The 26,919-nt window shown below is 36.3% G+C and overlaps 1 protein-coding gene across 2 annotated transcripts in view; it reads right to left on the minus strand.

Annotated features, from left to right (window-relative positions):
- DARS1 (aspartyl-tRNA synthetase 1) overlaps window positions 1-26,919 on the minus strand; it is a 36,902-nt gene that overhangs the window by 1,231 nt on the left and 8,752 nt on the right. For both annotated transcript variants that reach the window (XM_056495924.1, XM_056495925.1), the window contains 12 exons: window positions 24,411-24,513; window positions 16,567-16,669; window positions 15,226-15,306; window positions 14,702-14,761; window positions 6,878-6,989; window positions 4,962-5,096; window positions 3,938-4,085; window positions 2,884-3,030; window positions 1,851-1,893; window positions 1,148-1,228; window positions 554-665; window positions 97-168 (listed from right to left, as the gene is read on the minus strand). In XM_056495924.1, the coding sequence (XP_056351899.1) occupies window positions 97-168; window positions 554-665; window positions 1,148-1,228; window positions 1,851-1,893; window positions 2,884-3,030; window positions 3,938-4,085; window positions 4,962-5,096; window positions 6,878-6,989; window positions 14,702-14,761; window positions 15,226-15,306; window positions 16,567-16,669; window positions 24,411-24,513 (1,197 nt within the window). The remainder of the gene's footprint in view (window positions 1-96; window positions 169-553; window positions 666-1,147; window positions 1,229-1,850; window positions 1,894-2,883; window positions 3,031-3,937; window positions 4,086-4,961; window positions 5,097-6,877; window positions 6,990-14,701; window positions 14,762-15,225; window positions 15,307-16,566; window positions 16,670-24,410; window positions 24,514-26,919) is intronic.

Raw genomic sequence — 26,919 nt, forward strand, 5'->3', positions numbered from 1 at the left:
ACCTAACAAGGTCACTATTCAGAATTTTATAGTAAATTCTGCTTTGTACTGAGCAGTATAACTTAAGCTCAGGCTAAACAAAAACCAGGTACTTACCTATTCCACCACCTGCATGTGGAGGTGCACCAAACCGAAAGGAGTCAATATAAGCCTTTATTTTCTCCAAATCTAGAAAAGAAAAGTATGGGTTTCTCACCTGCTTAATAAGCCCTAAGCCTAACAGACAAGTGCCTGCAGGACTACAAGCACAACGAAAAAATTACATTGAATATGTAAATTGTCCAGAGCTATCTAGAATTCATGACTGTGACAGATTTGTTATATTATTTTGTTAATAACAATTTATGAATAACTATTCAACAAGATGTTGCTGGAAGACTGACTAGTTTCTTAATACCCCACTCTAGATGGTTAAACAGAATTAGATGGATTTACAGTAAGAATGAAACAGAACTCTGATTTTAATACTCATGTAACAAATTCTGCCCCCAATTCTTCCTCTAAAGGACACAAATCAAGTCACAACTTATGTTCTTTTAAATTGCCATGTTACCAATGCCATGATGCTTGGCTCTTTCTGTCAGCAGCTGTGGGTCGTGAATTCTCTGAGCTCCGGACAAGATTTCTTCTCCTCTCATGAACATATCATATGAGTTAGAGGTTTTCTGGAAACATAAAAAGGAGTTTATTTCCTACCTACAGTTCCATAGTTTGCAAATATATACCACTCAATAATTTAATTTTCTGATATCCAAAGCTGTAAAAAACCTCTGCTTTTTGCTAAAGTGCCTCCTGCCCTGGAAGAATGCTTTTTCCACTTTCCAGTGACGGCAGCAGTGTTTGACCATGGAGATATCTTCATAAAGCTCTCCCAGTTTTTGCTCATTTCTTTCTGGTATGTTTTTAACAGTGAAGAGTAACTGAAAATATCTGACGAGTCATGTAACCCTGACCTGATCATGTTATCATAATTTTAATTACAGCAAGGCTGGAACGAAATTATCTTTAAGGTCCCTTCCAGCCTAAACCATTCAATGATTCTATGGTCATATTAATACACTTTATTATCAAATTATCCCTACATGGAATAATTTAAACTAAAAGGAAAAAAAAAAAAACAATGATAAAAACAAGGAGTTTTACTTACAGGGTTGGCTGGGTCTGGCATTGTATAAAAAGGCCTCACAGCAAGAGGATATTTGTCAAGAATGTAGAAGTCTGTGTCATACTGAATAAGTAATTTTGGACAGTTAGTACAAGAGAAAACTATATAAAAAACAAATTAAAAGAGAAAGACAGAACCAGTGAATCTTTGGAATAAAATTTTTAAAAAATTCCCAATAGCCTCCCACAATATTGTCTAAGTTATCAATAAAAGTGGTGCATTCTTTCTCAGTTTTTCAATACTATTTCTAGAGTAAACTTACAAATGCTGAACAGTAAAACGTGTTGCTGTAAAAGGTAGGTTTTTCCCCCCACCCAAAGATCTTATCTTCTCATATAGATTTTGCTAGAATGTGGTTTGGTTTTTTTTTAAGGCTCCTAAGAAGTGGCCTTGGAACATACCAGCCTGTTTGGTGTCCTCAATACAACATAGGAAAATAAATATAAAAGATTGAAAATAGTCTGAAACTGCTTATTAATGACAAAGACAAAACTGACAGTAGATGAAATACACAGCACTGAAATGGGAATACAGTCAATTAAAAAAATGGCAATCACCAACTCTTCACAACTTCTGCATGTTTTGACATACTGTTTACATGTAGGTATTTACACCAACTCTGTGACTCCCCAATATCAGGTGCTAGATTCAGTGCAAATTTTATTTACTCTAAAATAATTATTACCTTTTCCTTTACCAGGCGTCCCAGGAGCTTTTCATTAGGTGTGCTAATATGAAAAATATTATCATCATTAAAATGATGTTATTTAAACTTGTACTGATGATATACTTCACAAAGCCCAAAAGACTGCGAGCTGCTGTACCCTGACCCTTAGAAAATCTAGTACTTGTTTCTGACTGTTTTGGGTTGTGCACACAGAAATTGTAGAAATAAAGTATATTTCTTTGTTTCTAAATATTTCATATTGGTCCTAGAAATCCCTTAAACTAACTGCTACCTAAAAATATTCTTGCTCTCAATGTAACTTCTTCCTAGTTACCATATTCTGATTATTAAAGAACTGTGTACTCTATTTCCTATTGCCATACATCTTGATTATGACACATTAAATGAGAAACACAAGAACAGTTGTTGAGGAAATTATTTTCCTCCATCAAACTCTAATGATGGAAAATTTATTTGATGCATAGATCATTTAACTTAAAATCACACAGTACCGTAATGGTGCTGGATATACTACGGGGAAGAACAGAACTGTTTTAATTCATTGAATGTCTTTAGCAAAATTTATATATAAACTGCTAATTAAACCATCTCTCAGTAAATCAATGGGAATTCATCAAGATTGTTTAATCATTTTCCTGAGAGGTGGAAGGAAGAAACGGAAGTGTGTTACTTAAAAGAAAAACCTCAAGGCAGCAGAATCTTTCTTTAATCCTGTTTAAAGACATATTGTAATTCATGTGAAGGACTGTAATTACTGGACAAACAAACACTTCCTTAGAAAGTTCAAGTTGCTCTCACTTTATGTTGTCAGTTATTTTCTGTCAGATTTCAGAGCTGTACCTATAGTCTACATTAAAAGAAAGGATTATTTTCACATCCACTCATTTACTTGTCAAGAGATCTGGACAAAAGCACTGTTTATTCCTCTAAAAGCTGTGGTTCCTTATTGAGGGCTGTCAGGTGTTCAACACAAATCTGACACTTCACTTCCACTTTCCTAAAACTGACACAGTTATGTCTTGCCAAGTACCTGAGATCCTCTTCATCACCCATCTCCACACCAGCCTCTCGAAGCATGGCCACACCTTCCTGGTATTCCAGCCTCAGAGTTGGCTCCAAAAACTTAAATGGCTCACATGGGAACTGTTTGCTCACAGTCTGAATTTCAGTTTGGAATCTACGGACACAGAAACAAGAACAGAAGGCAAAATACAAAACAGTCAAGAACTTGCACCTAATAATGATTTTGTGATTTTGCCACAAGAGGTCCCTCTTGCAACATAAAAACTGTATTAAAACCACTTCTGGAAAAATTCTGTAATGAATTGTTTCAACAAAATTAATGCATCTACTTCACCAACATTAGTATTTTACTACTATCTCTGTTTAATCCCTTTTGTGAGAAATAATCAACAAGGTCAAATTTGCACAGTAAAGACACTGAAATCACCCCTTTGATTTGTAGTATTTACCTGGGCTTTTTTTTCGATTTGAGTAATATTCAAATATAAACAAGAAATTTCCTTCTGGACAGACAAAGATTTGCATTTCAGCTGGCAAAACAGTCTAATGTGTAAGCAAATGGAAACCACTTCCTAAACTTCTAGCCCGGCTTTTTAATCAGTTAGACTGTGAATAACTGAACTGTTATCATGGAACAAATGCAGGCTGGTACAATCACTTTTATTCAAGAAAACTTCCTAATATAGTAAATATTAAAATAATTTTTGAAATAGAACAGTCTACCAGTAGTGGAACAAAAAGAAGGACATTTTAAATCAAGGATGGATCATTTCTCTTTGGAAGTCCTTTCAAAAGCAGACAGCAAGTTTCTCAGTGACAGACAGCATACTCCAGGAGAGTTGCTAAAAGTAGCAACTACTATGGCTTGGTCTACAGCTTGAGTGAACCTTAGAAGTCAGGCACAAAAAAATAGTTAAGAGCATATGTTTCAAAGTTGTGCTGTAAATCAGATTACCCATGATTCCCTGACAAACAGAGGATAAAAGGCTTGCCTATTCATTCCACAGTGTGAGAGATGACAAATAAAGCTGCTCATTAAAAGAGGGAAATGCTTTTATTACCTTTCCTGAAGTCCCTTGAATATCTGCACCAAGGTATCTGCAATCTCATCTACCACTTCATGATAGTGATAATTAAAAGCCATTTCAATATCCAGACCAACAAACTCAGTCAGGTGTCTGTGAGTATTGGAGTCCTCAGCTCTAAATACTGTAAAATTAAACAATAGAAATTCTAATTGACCTGAAATTATCATTCCAGTTGAAAAAATAACAATCATTTGAATTATAGACATGAAAATTCTCACTGAAAGACACAGTTATAACTAGCAGCCTCAGAGCATCATTTTTAACAGTGACAGGATTACTGCAGCAGTGGTACTCAAAGGATACAAGACAGACACAACCATAGAGAGGCAGGATCTCTGCTTAGACTGACACACAAGTGGAAAAAACAGACAAGCCTTCAAGCACACAAGAACTTTCAGATTTGAAAACTGCCTTTTTCAGAGGAAATGGACTTGTGCACGTGTGTGGCTTCTGGGATAGGTACATGAGTCTAAAATAAACATGTCTTCCCATAAACCATGACTCATCTTCTTAGTGATTAACAAGAAATTTAAGACTTTCTGGATTACTTGGAATTCTTCTTTGTTTGTTTTATACACAGTTATTCACTTGTTTTCAGCATTTAGAGGTTAAGCATCTTCAAATCATTTGAGGTCTTTGAAGAAAACTATCGCATTGCCACCTAAAAAGGCCATGTCCTATCAGTCTTGAAGAAAGAGAGTACGGGCCTAGAAATTATTAATTCTGTATTACTTACTGTCAGTTAAAAGTAAGCTTGTTCTAAGTAATGTTGTTCAGCAACATGTACAGCAACTTCTCTGTCATCTTTACTGTCATTGGTTGCCTCAACTGAAATTTGGTTTGGCAAGTGAAACTACACCAAGTGAAACAATTCAAAGCTTTACTCTGTGTGTGTGTGTGTGTGTGTGTGTGTGTGTGTGTTATCTTACTTGTACCACAGCTTCTAAAAGCCACCAGGGCACACTTCACACATTGCATAAAGCAAAGCTCTTCTTACCTGGCCCGACACAGAAAACCTTTTCGAAGTCAGCACATATACACATCTGCTTGTACAGCTGTGGGGACTGAGCCAGGTAGGCACTGGTTTTGAAGTAGGATACAGTAAACACATTGGCTCCTCCTTCACTGGCAGCTAGAATGCAAGCGCTTTTATAAGGAATTATTGAAATAAAACCAAGCAGTTATTAAAATAAAAATGTAAAAAATCAGTCAGAGGTAGAATGATAGATTATTGGTCTTACATTTAAAGATTAGAAAGAGATTTTTCTTTAAAGCATATTAGAGGAAAAAGATATATTTGCATCCATCCATTCACGGCAAGGTAAATTTTGCAGCTCAGGACTGTCACACCTTGTCTTGAAATCTGCAAATTTAGCTGGGGTAGTTTAAAATGTTACTATTTCAGCTGACCTTCACCTTAGAGTTAGAACAGCAGAGAATATATATCTGTACTAACACATCTACCTGCACCCCCACCTTTCTGTGGAAACCAATCTCCACCAGTGGCTCAGGCTGCCAGGGGTTCATTGCAGACCCTGAGAGCAAAGTGTGTATCTTGTTTTGCCAGGACCATCCTCTCTAACTGAAGGCATATATACCTCTCACAGCCAATCCCAGATTTACCACAGGGCATGAGCCAAAGGTATAAGGCTTTTTCTCAGTGTGAGGCAATTTTCATAGACGGCTACAAGAGCAAGGATCACATGCATTTCCTTTACTGCAAAGCACCTACCAAAACTGCATCACTTCACCTGGCCAATTCCCAGTGTGTGACATGAGAGGTACAGCAGCCTAACACAGGTAACTTCTAAAAAACTCAAATTAAACCAGTTATGATGCTTAAGTTGTAAGTTCAGTAAGGATTGCATTGACTCAACTTAGTTAATTTCACAAAATATGGTCTCATCCAAACAATGCTTGCTTGCTTTCAATAGGACACTGCACAGTTCATCAAAGGTCATACATAAATAAACTACATGGGAGCCTTTTAGTACTTCATACTATATAACTATCTCCATAGGAAAAAGTCATCCAATCTCCTAGTTCAATGACACTTTTCATGTTGAAAGAACAGCTGCTTATATGCATTTTGTTAAAAAGCTCACTTTTTATCTCAGTCAAGAGAAGTCTTCCAAAATATAAATACAGAAGCATAAAATTCTGTAAGCAAGACATGCACTTTATGAATGCACATACAATAACACAGTAACACAAATTTTCTGCTCTGATTTTCCATGCCATGTATCTTAGTGGCATCAACAAAACCTCAAAGAACACCAATAAGACAGAAGAAAACCCTTCATCAGTAAATCAAGCCATTGGACTTTTGAAAACAATAAAGCAAATCAAAAGGACTAGAAGCAAAAATTTACATTACAGACCTTAAGGCTGAAGCTGTCATTCCACATTTCCAAAAAGAAAAAGGTCTACCACGTTCTATTCTGCCACATTCTCATTGCTAAAGAAGTGACAAATTGTGCCATATAATAGCATCATATTTTATACCATATGTTTGTTGCAACATCTTTATGATGGAATGTGCTTTTAATCTAAATTAATTTTTTTTAATACTGAGAACGGAACAGGCAGTGCTCAACACTGAGAACACTGACTTGAAAAATAATGCATATGATCAGAATTAAACACTCATATGCATTGCAAACTACATAAATCAGGTATGTATATAATTTTTCTTGTCATTCTTTTAATGGGCTATGTCAAGAGAAAAGTAAAAACCAACTCTGACACCTACTAGAAGTTTGCTATGTTGCATCTAAGCTAGAAAGAAAATTAATGTTTTTAAAATAAAAACTTACTAAATTTTTAATTACATATATAAGATAGGTACAGATAGGTACACTGAGCAACTATAAAAAAATCACACCTGTAGCTGCTGGATCACATATACAATACCTGAAATGATTTTGGGAGTCTGAATTTCCACAAATCCCTTGCGAATAAGAGTTTCTCGGAAAAGCTGACAAATACCAGACTGAAGGCAGAAGATTGCCTGACTAGTGGAGGTCTACAAGAAGAAGATAAAATAATGAATCCTATGTTAGTTTTTCCTGACTCTACTACTACTTCTGGACAGAAGGATGAATTCCTTCCCACAGGAATACCTGATTATTGCATCTGCCTAAACAGTGAAAAGTGCAAATCCATAATTGTCTATTATACAGAAGGAAACAGGAAAGGAAACCAGAGATATTATTAATTTCAATTTATAGCATATTCAGTTATAAACAAGGCACTATGGCCAATTCCACAACATTTTAAAATACCTGATTTATGAGATGTGCTTCTGCAAATAAAGGTTTTATAGCAAGAAATTGAATAAAAACACTGAATCTATTAAAAAGCTTTCAGCACACTGAACTAGAACAGCTGCAGAATACACAGTGCATGATAAAAGCAAAGCCATTAATAACTTAAGGTAGAAATGTCTGTCTGTTAAAGGCTACCAAATATAATGTTTTTCATGAAAAAACACAACCACACATTAACCATGTACAACACTGCCACAAAAACATCCAAACCCCAAGGTCTAGACTTCCAACATTTAAGCAGCCCACATAACACCTGTTGATATGAACAGCAACTTGTTTTTTTTTTTTTTTTTAACCTTACTTTAAAAGTAAATTTAACTGAAACCAGATTAACTCAATTGGTAATTTTGTTTATGCACGTGACACAATTGAGCTGATCATCTGGGTTAGCAAATACCTACACTGAACATTCCTGGAACACTTTTGGTATGCAGAATAAAACAACCACCTTAGTGACTGCTGCAAAGACTGCAAGGCATCAGCACTGAAGCCATATCTGATTTTGTGCTTTCAGCATCTCAAACGTGACAGTGAGCACCTAAAAGAGTACAAAAAAACCAACGAGTTCCTGCCAACGAGCAAGAGAACGGTTCTTTACAACAACCTGCGTCACAGCACTGTTTACTTCTCTTTCTGCACAGCACCCAGCTCTTCAGTTAGGGCAAGAAAGCCCTTGTGGGCTTTTTCACATGACTCCTCTACCAAACCACAAAACAAAAAATCCCCAACCAAAACGAATTATATAAGCCGCCAAATTTAGACACACAGTCAGTAGAAACGCTGAAATAAAGCAACATTCATCATCTCTGCAAGATAAAGACATCCCTTTACCAACAAAACTGAAGAGAAAACTGCAATAATTCTGCAGATCTGTAGCTGTTTGGAGTTAGTTGCCATTTTAGCTGACCAATGAAATATGTCAGGCGGGTAAGTGGTTGAGACTAGTAAATAATAGCAGTTCTCACTGTCTGATAAACCACGTCTGATAGACCATAGCCGCTACTCAGAATGTTCAAAATGAAGGAAATGAGGTTTTGAGCAACAGTTACAAAAGTACCCTAAAAGTTTTTCACCTTTTTCACATTTGGTCTCCCACAACCAGATATATGGTAAGACTCTGCCTGAGTTATGGGCATAATTTGGCAGTGTTACATCCAAGTACCAGGATGACTCAAAGGGATTTTTTCTTCTTAACCATCTCCTACTTGAAAGGTGAAAGAGCTGACAACTTTAAATCAGATTTGAGTTTCCTAATAAAATTTCTGATGAACTAGACACATCTAAAATTGCTAAGAGAGATGTGTGACATTAACATAAAGCAGGATAGAAACATGTATCTTCCACCCAGGATGTGAACCAACAGCAGTTTCATGCCAGAGCAGGTAAGAATGCAGTAGGAAGTCAAACAGCCCCAGGAAAAAGTAAACTGGTTGCTAAACCCAGCCTGAAAGCAATTACATGGAATGACCTAAAACCACACAGAAACACAGCCAGTCAATACCTAACACAGTTCTCCAGTAACAAAGATTCGTCAGGCAGTAACTCCTCCTGTCCTTTGTGAGGATGCAGGGCAAGGATTCTGTCTTCCTAAGCCATTTATAATGATAAGCTATGCTTAGAAACAGCATTTATGAAAGCAGTCAAATTCACAGAACTGGACACTGAAGCTTTTATTTAACTGCAGACCAAGAACAAGCAGCAATTCTCCATACCTCAAATTAGATCTGACAAGACCACTCTTCTTTCACCAAAGGTGGCTGAGTTTCAGTGTCCATTCATTCAGAGACTGCCAACATGGATAACAGTTGGGAATTCGTGATACTGCAGTCTCCTTGTAAGAATTAAACAGACCCACAAGACATCTGAGATAAGCTCCTAAGGAACTGCATCTGACAATCTGCAGTGGAGTCAAATCAATGACCTCGAAAGTTTTATGCGCCACTACAATTTTCAAATATTTTAAAAATGGAGAAAAAAATTCAGATTTTATAACATTCTTTGCACTGGTGTGATGTTCAGAACACAAAGAGAACAAATTAATTTGAAGAAAATTAAGTAACTGAGATGCTGGTATATATAGCAATGTTTGTACAATGGTAAGTAACACAGTCCACACCTAGGTACAATACAGCAAATTAAGGACAGAGCTGTCAAAAATTAATTGATTTTTACCTTTACCTTAAAATAAGATTTTGCCACAACATTATTTTTGTGTAGTGTTTACTCCAATAGGAACCCTTCCACATACATACTGACACACTATCTTATCTGAGACTATGGCAAAGATAGTCAATATTGCTTCAAGAATTAATCAGAAACAGGAAAAAATTTGTGACACTTAAATGCTGTTGCAGTTAGCAGTGTTAATGATTTAACTCAGCCTGCATAGTTAATTTTACAGAAAAACTCATTATTTTAAATAATCATCTTTGTTACAGAGAGCAGAACAGTTTTAGAGAACAATGCTGAAGTATGAGTTTCAGTCATAACCTCACTCTAATTTCACCTGTGTGTTTATTATACAGATGGCATGAAGGAAAACATTTATGATAAAACTGAGAACTGTAAGATTATAAAACCAATTATCACTTTTCATTTGGCACAAGCTGCAGTGTCAGAATAGCAGCCGTGTGGTGCTGCCAAATGTTTTTCAGTGGAATTGAGGGCAGTTCACACCAACATGATCATATCTCAGAGAGGTGAGACCGACGCACAGACATGAAAAGTTGTGAACTTTCTTTTTACTCTCACAGCAGCTGCAGAAATTGTTCTGCTCTCCCCCCATTTTTGCTTTTCTGTTTGCCTGTTGTAGCTACCTATCTTCCATCAGGAACAACCATGAAATACATAGGCTAAATAATGTCATCTATATTCTTTTAAGTAATATACATTATTTTAAATAATGCAACTAATTTTGCAATTCCTCCACTATATACAGGACAAATGAAGTTTTGCTAGGAAACAGAACTTATTTTAAATAACAGTTTTTTAACCCCCAGGTGACTGAAGTCAACTTTTATTCAAATTTTAGTACTAGTTATAGTACAAGAATATATGAACATGGAGTTTGTAGTCTAAATGACTGGGACTGTGTATGGACACACTGCCCATAAGAAAATAAACTGTACATGCTTGTTCATTACAGCTTGGATTCAGTCAGGAAAAACACAGTTTTTGCAATGAGGAGATTGAATCCAACACAATGAAATCAAGCTTGAAGTAATCGAGTATTTGGGAAAAAAGTGCATTAAGATCAGTGTACAGCTGGACTATCACATAACACAGTCTGACATCCATAAACTACTAAAGACACAGTTTAATGTTAATGCTCTACCCTGAGCAGTACAAAAAGGGTAATACTGACCCAAAAAAGGCTTTGCTTTGATGTCAATGAGCTGGGCATTAGCAGACACAATTGTAGCAACAGGACTGCAAAAAGGCATACAATTCAAGTCACATTTGGACAGATACTGTTGAGATAAAAATCCTGCTGAACACAAAAACCAGAGCAAGGACATCAGTCAGGTCCATTGTAAACCTAGGTATATCTGAATTGTTTCTTTTTTCAGACTCTTTCTGAACTGAGAAGTAAAACCCAAGAATTAGTGTTTCTTTCACTGGTTTTCTTTTCTTTGTTTTTTTAACAATGTAAAACTGGATTAACCTGAATTGGTATTTTTAAGAAGCAAACTACAAAAATCAGTTTCACTGGTCTTTTCTTTATTACTTTTCATGTACCACAGAACTTCACGAAATATAGTTTCTGCACGTCTTTTTACAGACATGGGAAGTCTATGCACCAAATACTTCAGTGAAACTTAAGAACAGCAGAAAAGTAAAGATTTAAAAACACAGTCAGTGCTCTACTTTGCCCTTTTTAACTGTTGTGATAAGTGAATGGTAAATCAAATATCTCTATGATCAAGTGAAAGCCATTGTGAAAAATAGATACTTAGGTCAACAGTAGTTTTCTCACAGTCATCTGAAAAAAAAAATCTAGTCTATACAAGGACTTTTCTTTCTTCTTACCAGTCTCTTTTCTCTAAAACCTCATCTTTTCTAATCAAGGGTTTGATCTGTATTATATGAGTTAACCGACCAGGAACAGGCTCATTCTTCTCCAGTAACCATTCTTTGGAAATGATTTTCAAAACCCCTTAGCCCTAAATAATCACCATTTTCTTTCTATACCTCACAGCAGTAGCTTGGCATCTTGGCATTTAAGTACTTATTGTCCCCAACCTCAAAAAAACTAAACTACCAGACTCTTCTGAGAGATCTTTGTCAGCAAACACAATTGTTAACAAAAGATTGTTAATAATTCACTGCAATACTCAGTCTATTTCCACATGTACACAAGAGTGGAAGTCTTGCAATCTTTGCAACATACTTTGCATCTTTCATCTCCACTATTGTAATTTCCTTATTATTAATTACCCTCCTTGTATTGCATCATCATCATCAAATTTTCCTTAGTATACATCATAGCTGGATGGAGTGATGATATCTTCAGAAATCCAGTTTTTTTCATTCATGTAGTAACTGAATTTCCCAGCTCCACTTTATAGTGACTTGGTCCTATCCAGTTAACTCCTTTGTTAATCACTATTTAAAATTAGCTAATTACTTAACTACTTTAAATACTGTGTTTAAAAGGACAAAAATATTTTAGTTGCATACAAACGACTTTTTTTAGTCTGAGCCTAACCAAGGTCTATGCATTTAGTTTGGTAAATCTTTCTTAAAATAACAGTGTCCCTATTTTTGATGTTCAGCACCTCCTTCTTCCTTAAAAAACTGAGGCACTGAGGAAACCAGAACAAGATGATATATTTCTCTGTGGCTTGACTTCCTCCCACACTTGTAGGAACAGATCATTACAGCATCTCTGTTAGAACTATTCTTTTAACAATTTTCCCTGTTGCCCATGATATGGTTTTCCTAAGAGGAACAGCTGTGGGAACAATGGTTTCAGATAACACATCATGTTTGCAATCCTTCTTAGGACATGCCTACTTATGAAGTGCATTTGAAACACTAAAGGCTCTTTGAAGCCCCACTTGTACTCCAGTAGCTCCCATCTGTGGAATCAAATCACTGAAAATCAATTACTACTTTCTGGGTTTCTTTGCATTCCTACTCTAGTGATTCCACTACATACAGTGCTTAGGATGTACATATATATATATATAAAAATGCATATGCTCTCTGAAATTTTCCCTTTCTTCATTAAATATCTTTTCTGCTTATTCAGCACTCCCTTTAAAAACAGATTAACAGAACACATATTTAGAATCTGCTTTTGTTCGTAAACCCATAATGAAAGGTGCAACACAAAAGACACTCAGAAATGTGACAAAGTCTGAGACAGAAACTTTTCCTGTGCAGAGGAGGAAGGCAATACAAGTACCCAAGCCTAATCATGGGCAAGCTGTGGCCAGATCCACCCAGCCACAGGTGTATGCAGAGGATGAGACACAGACACTACAGTACTGAGACCTGGCATTTCATCCTTCCACCAATTCTGTGAAAAGCTAACCTGAATTCCTGTTCAGCATGGAACAGCTGCTTAGCACTACACTGTAGCAGCTGCTGGAGCTAAGGAGAAAAACAGCTTCTTAACACAGAGTTAAGGTTCAGAGCTCAAAACAAGGTGCCAGACATTGCTGAAGAAAGGGTGTCCCAACAGTGGTTGGGACACAGAAGAGATTACAGCAACATCCACTTAGGTCAGCAGTTCACCCTCCAGGCAGAATACTGACAAAGATATTTCAGAAGTATTGGGAGGGTCATGCTGAACTACCAGATGTGTAAAGGGCCAAAAGAACTTCAGTCCAGCCCTTTCCATTCCACCTCTTGTGTTTATTTTGGAATGAGTCTTCCTTCTTTTTCCATTACTTTTTACCTTCTTAGGCTTTGTTCTGCAGATGTCCTCAACTGCATTACAGCCAAGGAGACTTCCAAGTCATTTTGACCCCATATTTTTAAATGTTATTTCCCTTTGTATAATTTCTCTGGTCTCTGGGCCTCACAGCTCCTTTCAGTTTATTATACAGGTGTTTCTTCACTATAATGGATTTTCTTAGGTTTCTCTGGAGTGCTGTTTCTTATTTTTATTCAACACCAGATGTTCAAGTAAAGCTTGCAGTTCAAGCACCCCAGATTTCTCCCCTTCAATTCAGTACACTGCCTTAGCACTACCAAGGCTGATGATCCTTCAAATGATTTTCACTTTCAATCATTAGTATAGAATTCTTTTCATTAAAGGCTTAATTTAAGACAGATTAAGAGACCAAAATTATGACATACTGAGTATCCTGAAAAGTAACCACAGACTGAAGTTACTCAATATTATATGTAAGGTCAAGTGAAAAGCACTTAACTTTGGTACAAGTAAAACAACTGACAGAAATAGTTTTAGTTGCTGAAATAAGGGGATCAGATGTTGAAAACCTGTAAGTATCTCAGTGCCAGAACTTTTCCAAATTCTGCAATAAAAGATTTTCTTGTTTCATTTCTCAGGTGCAAAGTTTGATTTACCGAGAAACTGCCATTATCAAGAACTCTGAAGGCAGTACTAGGTATCAAAAAAATGAGCTAAGCACAGTCTTCATTCAGTGTTGATTAAAATTTTACTGTGAAGAGCCTAAAATGGCTAAAAAGCCCAGGAAAAGGCCAAGATGCCTCAAGACAGTAATGTTTAGTTAGCTACACACTTAAGTGTTGCTGCTGTTTCATTAAAAAAGAATTAAAGTTCTGTAAGTAATTTAGTAGAGAGTATTTTGCTGCTGATCACAAATGGTAAATATTTGGGAGGTCTTGGAATTCACAGAAGGTTGGGTCTCTATGAACTGGATAAAGAAAGGTGTTTTAGGAAAAAAAAGGAAAATACATGGATGTTCTGGAAGAAACAAAGAGAATGAGATTGGTATCATGGCCTGGTATAATTTCTCTGGCAAGGCATGCATTACAGCCCCTCAATTGCCTGTTAAAACTCAGAACTTCTATCTTATAAGATAAGATGTTATCCAAAACCAAGATCTTTACAGGTTACAGGTTACAAAAACTACATCTGAGAAAAAATGTTGTCTCTAAATTGTCCCTATTCAGTCACCTTTGACTTTTGCTGCTAAAAAGCCCAGATGTACACAACCACATGTCAGATCATCAGTGTTTGCCTCTGAATGACCAATATATGTCCTTTAATTAATGTCAGTCAAGGTGAACATTTAGGATTCAAAAATCCTGTGCTTTTACAATACCATGCAAAACCAAAAAACTATATTATTTATTTTTCTTCTGGCCAACAATACAATTTCATCAAATCCATTACTTTTATTGTTTTGTGGATTACAAATATGAAGAATAAACACTTGCAGGCAAGCCTGCAGCACTGCACATTCCTTACCCTCAAATCAATGATTCTGTTGTCCAGTCTTGTATCTTGGTTTACAGTAGCTCTTCCATCCTAAACAGTTGTGCAAAAGCACATAGTGAATACATACACATCCAAGAAATAAACAGAACCAAAACTTCAACAAAACAAAATCAATGGAGAAAATCACCCTCTGGATAAAGGCAAAGGATTATTCCTATAGAACTTCTGTATCATTCTAGAAAGAACACAGAACAAACTGGTAGCAGAGCGAAGTTTAAGGTGCAACTTCTCCCAGAGGTCAGAGGCAGAACCCAACTATGAGGATGCAGCAGACACACATACAAGATTGAAAACCCTCAGGTTTTGACCTTCCACTGCAGTTCTGCAGACATCAAAGCTATAGAGATGTTGAACACAGTTCTGGGTAGCACAAAGGAAGTAAAATGCAAACCTAATCAACCCCCAGAATCACTGCATTAAGGAAGTTGCTTGGCTTTTGTGCTTTTGTTCAGCTACAAAGACAATAAAAAGCATTAGAGGATTTCAGTTCTCACCTCCTCTCCTTCCACTTCTGGTCGAACAGCATCATCCAGCTGTAAGGGCAGCCGGGGTTCAGCTGAACTGATCACATAGATCTGAAATTGAGAGAGAACAGAAATAGCATGAGGCTCTGCTCAAAAGGAGGTGTGATTTACAAAAGCATATTTCTAGCAGAGACTTGAAACAGTGTTTGCATAGGCTACTCGCACTAAGACTGTGATTTTATTCCAGGACTTGAGATACATTGTGCATTCTCATGACAATACTGAAGTGCTTAGTTCTTGCTTTCCCTTTGAAAGATTTGAAGTATCTTTTTTTTCTTCTGGGAAGCACCAAACTGAGGAAGTTCATACAGCCTGAGGGACAAGCTTTTTGGCATGAAAATGCCAGCTCTGAACATATCAGATTTCACTGAGCTTTAGGTTCTGATTCCAGCATGATCATCCTGTTCTTGTTAATGTATAATTTACTTATCATCTGAATATAGCTGAAAGAGCTATTTCAGATTCAAAAATTTATGAGATAACTAAAATACAATCAGAGAATGAAAACCACCTTGCTGTGCCTTATGGTCTAGTATTGCTCCTATAGGAGCAGTGAATTTGATGCTCTTTCAGAAAAATCAAGCATAGGATAATCTGCACACATATTAAAACATGTTTCTTCAAAATCTGCAGATTTTCCCCAATGCTGTTAGCTAAGATTTACCTCACTGCTATAATAGCCATTGTGCTCTACTCCTGAGGCGACTGGGTTTCAGCTGTATTGTAGGCATACAGTCTAGTTAAAAACCTTTAGAAGAAAAGGATATTACATAAAGGTTTAAATATGCTTTCTATTTAAACAAATTATAAAGTTACACTTCCTCCAACCCTACAGCACAAGCTCCAGGAACTTTAGATTTCAAAAGTTTCCATACTGTTAAGTCACTGAGAGTTTATTTCTGTGAGAATTATGTATTCCAGTCCATTGTACTGAGGGGCAGATTGCAACTCTGATTAAAAAGAAACTCCTGACTTGCACTTAAAAAGAAGCAGACTTTTTATTCCAGTGCCTACTGCAGTTAAGAATCAAAAACTAGAATTACAAGCTTTCCTAGCCAAATTGTTCTAGTGAGGTACTTTATTTTACTTGATACTGTAATTCAAATGGCAGATAAAACTGGGGAAATATAAACTCCAAGTATCTTAAAACCAGAAGTATTTAATTTTTCCATATAAAACACTGAAATATGTAGTTTAAAGCAGTTTATTTCTCTGGCATGAGATTCCTTACTGACAAAGTATGTAGACAGACAGCCTCGACAGATAATCTATCATGCAATTAACCAGTGCTCCATTTGCTCAAAAATTTACCCTTTGAACGTGAAGCTCAACGTCTTGCTGAGTACAACCTCCGATTTTCTGATGTGCTTTTCTCACAACGCCTTCTATGTCCACAATGCTCTCTTTGGTGATGCTGGCAATAAAGAGAGGACAAAAAGCTCAGCAAGTTCCATTGCAAGCTGCAGCAGCCTCAGCACTGAGCACCATTCATGCACTGCATGGACTGCTGAACAAGAGAACAAAGTAAAGAATCTGAAGTTACTTTTATATCTAATAACTGCTTAATGAAGGAGTGTGCTGAAATATCCCCAGATACAATGAATTCAAACTGGGATGGAAGATTTGAGAGAGAAAGAATTATGACTGAGCTCAGTGCTGGCCCATTCTCTGTGTGTTTATACACAAACTGACAAGTGGCAGAGCTCTTTTTCTAGGCCACAGACACTCTTCCATGTGTCAGCTGATGCAATTATCTGCAAGATGTGTCTTCACCAGAAGAACAAACCGAAGGGACTCCTAGAACTGAAGGGGAAAATCAAAACTAGTTCAGCTTGTTTAAACTATATGACTTGTTACTGAAAGATGCAAGATGCTCCAAAATAATTTCTCTATGACAGGGGTCATCCTAACTGCTCTCCACCAACAGTCACTAACAGTAAATTGCAACACCACACACCATCCTGAAAGTCTTCCACAGATATGAGATAAAGTAGGCATCCTACAAGCAAACAACAAAAGCCTCAAGAGTCAGAGGTGAGAAAAGAATTTGAATGAGCAGTTTTTATTTACCCATTTAAGGTACTGGAGTTTAAACCAGGACTTTTCTACCGATAATCTCACCCTCATTGGAAATATATTTTTCACTCTGTCTCTCTGTTAGCTTACAAGAGGCCAAATATCTCAAAGTATTACTTTCCTTTTCAGGAAAACTAATGTTACAATTAATCTTTCACTTGTGAGTCCTCCTTGAGAAAGCTGAAAAGCACTTTATGTACATCATTTGACTACCTAAGCCCTTAGACAGCAGGAAATTCACAATTGAACTGCAAATAATAAGAGGTGAGTGAAGATGTCACCAGACGAGCTGGCCACTGCTCAAAGCAGCAAAGCAAAGAGTCATTATTAACAGCCCTCAACTTCACAAGGCTGACACTTTCTTTACTTGGAATAAAAATCTTGAAAAATCTGATGATATTGAAGTAACAGTGGAAAATTCAAGCATCAAAACGCAAAACCCAATAATGTCACTATAAGTAAATTCCAATTAACTAAAAAATAAAAAGCCAAATTTGAGTATTTTAGCTGATTAAACTTTTTTAATGGCAATACTTTCAAGTGATAGAACTTACTAGCTGCTCTAAAGTTAATACAGACAAGAGTGCTTCATATGCTTGACTTGCTTAACCATGAGGTAATTCCATGAACTGCATTAAATTCATGAACAGTGTGTTCTTCTGGTAGGTTTACACTTTAGAAGAGCTACAGTTGCTCAAATCATGACTAAATTTGTACAAAGCAGAGGCTGAGAACAGGCTTTAAATAAGAATCCATTTAGTTATAGGTAAGCCTCCATCTCCACTAGTTTAGAGAGACAACAAATCTGAGAAAGGATAATTGAAATGACACCAAGTGCTTCCAAGTACTTTCTGTTACAAATTATTCTGTTTTAAACTCCTTACACAGACTGTGGCACCAATACAATACAGTGTGATTATCTATGAGGCTATATGATGCTAAACTAGTACTAAATGTAACTATAAATTCCCTTTGCTTTTCAAATGTGTGAATGTTTAAAATAATTAAAGTTTTACTCTTATGTGAACTTTTTTCCTTAAGCAGTTCTCCTTTGTTTTTCCTGCTTCATTTTCCATGTCAACATTCTGGCAAACGTCCAGAATACACCACTAATGACATGAATAGCAGTGTCTTCACTGAAAATATCAGTTTCTAATCTGGTGAATAAAAGCCTTTTCACTAATAACAGCAAATAATGTTTTAAACTTATTGAAGGAAATTCTCTGTGCTGTGAAAAAGAAAAGAATAGTTAAATATAAATGTGTTGTATGAAGGATTCATAATTAGATTGGTGATCCCATAGATGAGAACTGTTAGTGAAGTCTGTAGAGAGCTCTGAGGAGAACATGCAAGGAATTCAAGACATGCAAAATGATATCAGGTTAAAAATACAGGAAGAAACTGACTTTTACATCACTGTAACTGCAATATTGCTTTGCAAACTTGCATAACTTTAGAACTTTGCACATAGGATAAAATGAGCTTTCTCTGCATCTCTACACAGGAGCTGCAATTAAAACATGTTTCTTGATCTGGAACATATTTTTGTCATTACAAAATCATTACATTTGCCACAATTTTAAGATGTATTTCAACTGAGTTGCTAACTGTATAGGTCCCTGTAACCAAATATTCAAGTAATTGCCTGGGCACAAAAAAAAACCACTAGGAAAGGTCCTACTGCATGTGACAATCTTCGTATTTATAAACATCCATCATCTCCTCTAAACTTTCATTTGATAATTTAAAAATGTTCTTTTCCTCATTTAAACTCCCCATTTAATCCAGTATGGAAATAGAAGCTTGTGTTTTGAGTTGTGTTTGAACCATGCTCAGCAAGACCTAGAGCTGGAAGTGTCTGATGTCCATAACACTGCACCAAACATAAACTACAGAAACCTGGAAGGTGCTGCTTTGATCCCAGCAGGTAATTCCAAGGCTGTTACTGAAATGGCATTTTCAGTTCAAGTTCCAACAAGAAACAAGATGTTTTAATAAAATGCCAGTAACTACAGCAAAGAATTCTCCACAGCAACAGGAATAAGTAATCTAGGTGATTTTTTGATAAAATTCCCCTGGGTAACAAAAAACCCCCAAACACCAATTAAAAGCAAACAAGTAGCAGAAAAGCAGTACCACCATTTCCATTAAGGACAACAATATTTATTACTGTAATTAATATTACCTGGGACTAGAAATGAAAGTAGGATGCATAAAGCATTAAGAGAAAACTGGTGACATCTTTACATTGTTTAATCAAAAAACAAACTATTTAAGTATATGTATTCATGAAGTCCAACAATAAAAAAATTATCTGTATAGGAAAAATATGTATAGGTATGTTATGTTCAAAAAAATCAAGATTATAATTTCTAAAGTGTCCACTAGATGCCTTATGTCCCTCTTAATTAGCTGCATGTCTATTAGCCAAGACTTTCTCTTTTAACCACAAGATTGCATTCTTGCAGTCTTTATAACAACATCTTTCATCAACAGCTTCATGTTGCAAGCTGAACCCTATGCTGGCCTCCCAAAGTGAATCACAATCAACACTTTCTTGGTCATTTATAGACTTTAAACAGAAAGTGTTTACTTCTATACAATTCATATTTATTCTGGCACTTTGTTGTTTTTTCTTGAACATCTTTCTGCAAGTAGTCTGTACAAATTGTATCAATACAATAATAAATTAAAAATATTAAATAATTGTCTTAATACATAATGATCAATAATCCTTTATCTGAATGTCAGTAAAAGTGAAGGCAATGGTTTACTTTCAAAAAGTGAGAGCATTTTGTAAGCAGTTAAGAGTATAAACGTTTTGTAGTCAACAACAGCAACTGTAATCTTGTAAACTGTAATATATTTGTCTGCACAAATATAGAAGTATGCATGAAACCCCCGAAAGGAAATTATCTGATATTGTATACAAAAAGGCCAGGTAAACACCTATTCTTATTCTCTTTATTCTAAAAATATAATGATTGGTTTTCTATACCAGCATTCTAACACTTGGTTAAACCTGGATATCTTCTGGGGAAAAAAGAAGACAATCTGCTTTTAAAGATTTTAAGTAACAAAACCCACAATGCATTTCTAGTAATTTTCACTAAAAACCCCTACATTTTATTTCCTTTCTGAGTTTCCCTAATTTTATCCCCTGTTCATTGCATCCTGTCATACCTTTGTATCTGCAATATAAAGAATCCCCCACTGGCAGAAAATCTTGCATAGGCACCACCAGACTGGGTTTAAATCACTCACTAATTTCTCCAGCATAGAACAGAGTTTTCATTAGTCTCACAAAAGGCAAATTTGCCTAACCATGTATCATTTCTTCTTACAACTTCACCATCAACCTTTCCCAAACTGACATGCATTCAGACACAAAGACAACGAAAGTGGACAAAATATTCCAGAATTGCCTAAAACCAGGCACATATTACATAAAAGGCATTTTATTCCTCTTTTCCAAAAGTCAGAGAACTGCATGGGCTCCTGTCAAGTCAATTATCTATCACAATCTTGCATTGCTCTCTGCACTTTTCTATTTATCAATCCTGAACTCCCACAAAATCTGACTAAACAATCACAAAGGTACAAATTCACCCGGAAAGCATTGAAGTGATTATTTTACATGAACCCTGGTTACTACACACTCCTGAGTCCCTATTTACCAGTCCAATTTCTGTGTCACCAGCAAACTCAGCTGCAATTTGACATTTTATTCCAGTCTTCTGATATAAAAATTAAACAGAAATAGATAAAGAAAACATTCTGCAATATCTAGCAGTCCTCCTGGTATTACAAATTTATCTAGCTAAAGAACTTATATATATTATTCTACATTGTGAATTATTTTCACACAAGTTAACTGTTTCCCCCCCAACTCCATCTTAATCTCTTCCCTGCATTTTTACTCCCTAGTTTACTACAAAGAGCCATTAAGTTACTTCCTGTGAAAGGGCAAATTTTTGGAGCAGCTACATTAGAATCTGTTAACCACCTCTCCCAACTGCTCTATCAGCTCACATGGCTCTGACAGTGAGGTGGCGGGAAAGGCTCAGTGCTGAGATAGAAAAGGAGAAAGAAAACCAAAAGCAGCCACACCCAATGCTTGATGGAAAAAAGCAGGTTGATAAATTATTAAGATCAATTACTAACTGGCATCTCTGCCAGTTAGAAAAAGACAATATACTGTTTCTCTTACACAGCATCCCTTGCAGGACTGGGCTGAATTGGCTTTTTCTGATAAAAGACAGAAGAACAATTCCACAGCTGCCAATCTAGTATCTCAACTGGCATTCTGCTGTGTTTGCTTTGGAAGTTCAACTTCAAACTTTCCATGGTTAAACTCTCAGAAATTTCTTTGTAAACCTGAGTTGAACCACTACAAAGCATCCTTCACTAAAAACTCACATTCTAATGATAATTGTGGTAATTGCTGTATGAATGTTGCCAACCACAGAACATTATGAAAGTTCTTGGTTTCCATGTCCCAATATCTAAAGGAGGAACTGGTTTGTTTATAATTTATGAACATTTGTACAAAAAAGCTCATTATTTAATCAACTAAAATTAAAAATTCAAGATCCAGAATTTTACAAACTATTTTAAACAAAGTTGTGGACACAGTATGAGAATATGAGAAAATAACACATGGAAAATACAGTTTATATACTATCAGTGAAAACATTTAAAAATTTAATTTAAATTTAAGATATTTGAGCTAGATGTTTTCTTCAATAAATGTGTATTTCCTCATTTAACATGTAAGAAATGAGATGACAAAAAAAGACACTGAGAAAGGCAGGGAAACAGGATAGTTATTTTTAGACATCTAAGCCCAGTCTCATCTGCTAGAAATAATGGGATCACTCCAGAGCAGGTGAAAGGCAGCAGGGAAGTGACTGAGGACAGGCACGTACTGGGGCCTTGCTTCAGGTGCTGCTGACACAGTGACCCCACGTGCACTCACCAGGCAGGGAATAGCAGTAGCCTCTGAAGGACAAGAGGAAGCTGCAGTGGCAACAGCAGAGAACTGTAGGAGATGAAACACTGGAAAAAGTGAGAGCATGGCAGGATATTAATAACAGGTTTGTCAGTGGGAAGGAATCCTGAGAAGATGATTGCACTAATGGTATTAAAAAAAACCAAAAGCAAACCCCCAAAAGAAAATCCAGAAGGCTGTAACAGAGTTACACCACTCAGAGAACATGATGATGAGCATATAATCATTACAGGAGCACAAATAATAAGGGAAACATGAATGCTACAAAGTAAATAAGGCTGAGGTACCAGGATTCAGCTATCAAATGCTATCCCAAAAAAGGAGAAGGAAAAGTCAGAAGACAGTATAAACATCATTGGTCTGGCTACTCAGGAATTCAAGTCTGTCTCATCAAGAGGGAAGATGGCAGGGAGTTAGGAAGAACCTGAGGATGAGGTTCTGACTGATTTAACAGCTCACTGCTGGCCGAAGAGAAAGGAGCTTTATCCTCTACTGTACCAGATACCCTCTTCCACCATTTACCATTCCTTATTAGCTCTGGACCTCCAAGACCTAACTTAAATCACTAAACTGGCAGAAAACTAATTGTGTAAAAAAAGATCAGTGAATCACAAAAAACCATCACAGAAGGTTTATAAGTGGCAGTCAGCATATGGAAAAACAGAGAAAAGACCAGTATCCCTCTCATGAGCTTCTAACCACAAAGATCCACGAATCATGAGGTGTAAGAAATTCAGCTGTGGAGGGAAAAACCCTGAAGAAAACTGAAAAAGAGAGATATTGGAGAGAAGTGGAGAATAGAAGAGTGTGCATCACAGCTCTAAGAGTTGTTCCACTGTTCTGTAGCGCAAGTTTGTGGAGGGAGTACAGACTGTTGGGAGCTTTGAGGGAGATGAATTAGGGAATGAGTACATTATACACTTAATTCTTTTCAGAGATTCCAAGCACTGGAGAGAACAAATCATTTCATGAAGAAGCAGAACACTTCACTTTGGCTCAAACACCTGTGAACAGCATGTTTCACACTGGCACTGCCAGCACTGAGAACGCCAAACAACAAACACTGCTGGTTCTGTTTTCCTGCTGCCTTGAACCCCATCAGCAGAAGCATTATCCCAACCTTCTTAACTTGGCTTCTGGAAGTCTCTACTATAATGAATCCTTCCCCTCCCTGACATATTGAAGGTTGAAGGCTGTAGCACTTTTGCAGCTAATTAGTGGGGGCTCCCTTCCCAGGCATGAGAGTAGTGCCAAGAACTGCTCAGAAGCAACTCAAGTACCACATGTTAAATATATTCTGCACCAAATAAACTGTACAGAATTGATCCACATTTCTATTTGTGAACAAGTAGATAGACACGATAAAAGCTCTGCTATAAAGCACATTTGTCACACAAGCATATTTACTACAGGATAACCTGAAAGCACAATCTTGATGCAAACAGAAGGGATAGGTAATTTTTTATATTTAGGAACAAAACAAACCAAATAACAGAATTCAAATTCCTGCAACAAATATTTTTTCAATTGGCAAGTCTATTAACCCTGCCAAATGTTTTTTAAATTAAAATTTTAGTGCCAAAAGCAAGGTGTAGATAAGACTAACCCAGTGCATAGAAGCTATTTTTAATTTCTTCAACTCAGTAAGCCACTTGCAGTATGTGACTTCTTCATATCAGTTTTAAGTATAAAATGTATTACTACACTGCATGTCTGGTAGAAGAAAAACACTGAACATGTGCAGACACACAGCATCACCACACACCAAACCAAGTGTTCCACTAAGCTCAGCTTGCCAGACTTTTTGTTAGCCAACTTGGAAGAAAATGTAGGTTGTCTATGGCAAGAGAATGCTGCTTCAGCAGTTCAGAATGAATTTCAAGCCTGTTCTCTATTTTATCTTTTGTCAGTATAATGTATTCAACGCAATAGAGAGCTGACAATTTAAATAACTACATTTTAAAACAAACGAAGCATTGATGTTAATGTGTGAAAATGGTCCCAACCCCTGGGAGTCCTGGTTCCCACCATTGTTTACTCTGACAACAGGATATAATTGCTTACTTACTTGGCAGCAAACTTTACCATCTGCTTGCTTGCATGCTGTCCCACAGCCACAAGAGCCTGGATATTAAACTGCTGCTGACGCAGGACTAAGAAACACTGCTTCCCTGAATACAAAGAGAAACAACACAGGTGTATTAAGGACAAGTTACTTGAGGTCTTTGTGAATGAGAAAAAATTCTTTACTATTTAAATATAAACTGAGCTTCCAAGAGTGTGTGTCTCTCTCTCATTCATTGCTGTCACCCCTCCAAAAAGCTGCTTCAAACTCCTCAGCTCTACTGTACACACACAAACACAAACATTGAGATAAATTAAATAACTATGCCTTACATATATAAACATTTGAATGGACATTTTCTAAAAGTAACAGTAAGCTTTCCAAGATAAAGCATATTTAGACAAAAGAAAAACAAACAAATCCTAACTTTTAAAGTAACTTTTTCTTCAACTTCAGGAAATATATCATACTTTTCCCTGTTTCTTTGCTCACAACTACTTCAAGTGTAAACTATTTTTAAAGAAGTTTTTTTCATCCTCTCAAACCAAAGTTGTAGAGTACACTTCACAAAGCTGGTGTGAGAGAATTAGGCTTGATTTTGCACCACAAGGACTAAACCAACAATGTTCATTCTATTAAACACCACACATTCAGAATGAAGGGGAACAAAAGGAGTATTGATTCCAGTGAATGACAAGAACCTAAAAGACCCAATTAAAAATTCCTGTAAGAGCAATTTATTCATGAACAGCTTAGGGAAAAAGAAGTTAATAGGAATTAATAATAATGTACAAAGAACACAGTGCATTTTGTTGACTTTTAAAATGGGTATTTCCAAGTCAACAGATCTCTTTCTAATCTGTTCAGCTGATGGTTACAATCATTTCATACTTTTTCTCACATCTAGAATAACAATTTATTCTTTAACTTAGTTTTAAGGAAATGTGGTGATTTTAAATGCTTCTTCCTAGAGAGAAATTAACAGACATTTCATTGGTGTACCAGTATCTGATAAAGGCACCAGTATGACTTTAACCCCAAGTTCTGACTCAGAACACTTCCATTGAAATGGTGATAATAGAAAGAAGCCAGAAGTTTTGTTATAGACAGCTACTTTTCCATTGCTGTTGACTTAAACTCTAAACCAATAAACTAACACATACCTAACTTGAAAACTGACACTAAAAAGCCAGTTGCAGTTTTCATTTGTAATTATGCAGATTACCATTCCTTACACATAGCTAAAGATAATTCAAGAACATCAGAAAATCGATGCAGAACCCTTGACACACAATCTCATGGAAATAAAAGCAAACATATTAAATGAATGCAAAATATTATTAAATATTAATTATAATTATTGGAAATAACTAATCTTGTCCTATGACAAAAAGGCAACAAGATTAATTATGTATTTTCAGAAAACAGAATACAACTGTTTCTGTATTCCAGAGGCTGCAATATCCAATATAGTACAGATGCATGCATTTCTTGCAGGCAAACATTAAACAACAGATTTAAATTAGAAAAATACAGGCTGTTTTCAGATCCAGCAATTCAGCAAAGAAAGTACAATTTTTCCACAGGACATGATATGCTTAGTTTCTTTAGATAAGGGAATCATATTGCACATCTTTGCATCTCTTACAGTGTAGTTGGATACAGTATTTCCTAGGAGATAGTATTTGCCTCCATGATTTTAATCACAAACAATTTAGCAAAATACGATCCAAGTTACAGCATTGATGTACTAGGTGGTCAAACAAAAAATGCAGAGCTGAAGACAGCTACAATATAACTCAACTACAAGACAGGGAAATAGTGAAAGGAGCTGTTATCACAGAACAGTTTGGGTTGGAAGAGACCTGTAAGGGCCATCCAGTCCAATCCCCTGCAATGAGCAGGGACATCTTCACCAAGACCAGCTTGCTCAGATCCTCATCCAAAAATCTGGCAGTTGTACTTAATCCCAAACACTGAAAGTCTGATGAATATCTGCACTATAAAAGGACTCAAATGTCTTTGCCATGAGTAACAGTAGCTGTTTTCATGAAGGAAGAGGATGTTTTGCAGAATGCAACCACTTCTAATCACACAGAAGATAAATGATCAAACGGACCTCACCCACAGGACTGGTTAAAATATCTCAGCCACAAAGATTAAAAGACGGAAGAGAATTTTCCTGAGAGAACTGAAGGCATTCAAAATAAAGTATCAAAAAGACCAGCCATAATCAAATCTAGCTCATTCATGCTTAGAAGCCTTTCCAGATCAAGAAATGCAAAAAAGGAAGCATTTGAGTAAGAAAAATCTGGGCAATGGGATCCTCTCTGAATTTCAAAATACTTATGTGGTATTTAAGTGAAAAGTATACCACCAATTTACTCACATTCAACAGTAAACTACCCTAAGTTCCTATTAAAAAAAACAATACCATGTCCCACAAGAATGCCTAAAACATGAAGAGTTTCAAAAGAAATTTGGTTAAAAGCACCTGACACAGTAAAATGCA

Source organism: Oenanthe melanoleuca, chromosome 7 (assembly GCF_029582105.1).
Source record: "Oenanthe melanoleuca isolate GR-GAL-2019-014 chromosome 7, OMel1.0, whole genome shotgun sequence".
In the NCBI taxonomy this organism is placed as follows: domain Eukaryota; kingdom Metazoa; phylum Chordata; class Aves; order Passeriformes; family Muscicapidae; genus Oenanthe; species Oenanthe melanoleuca.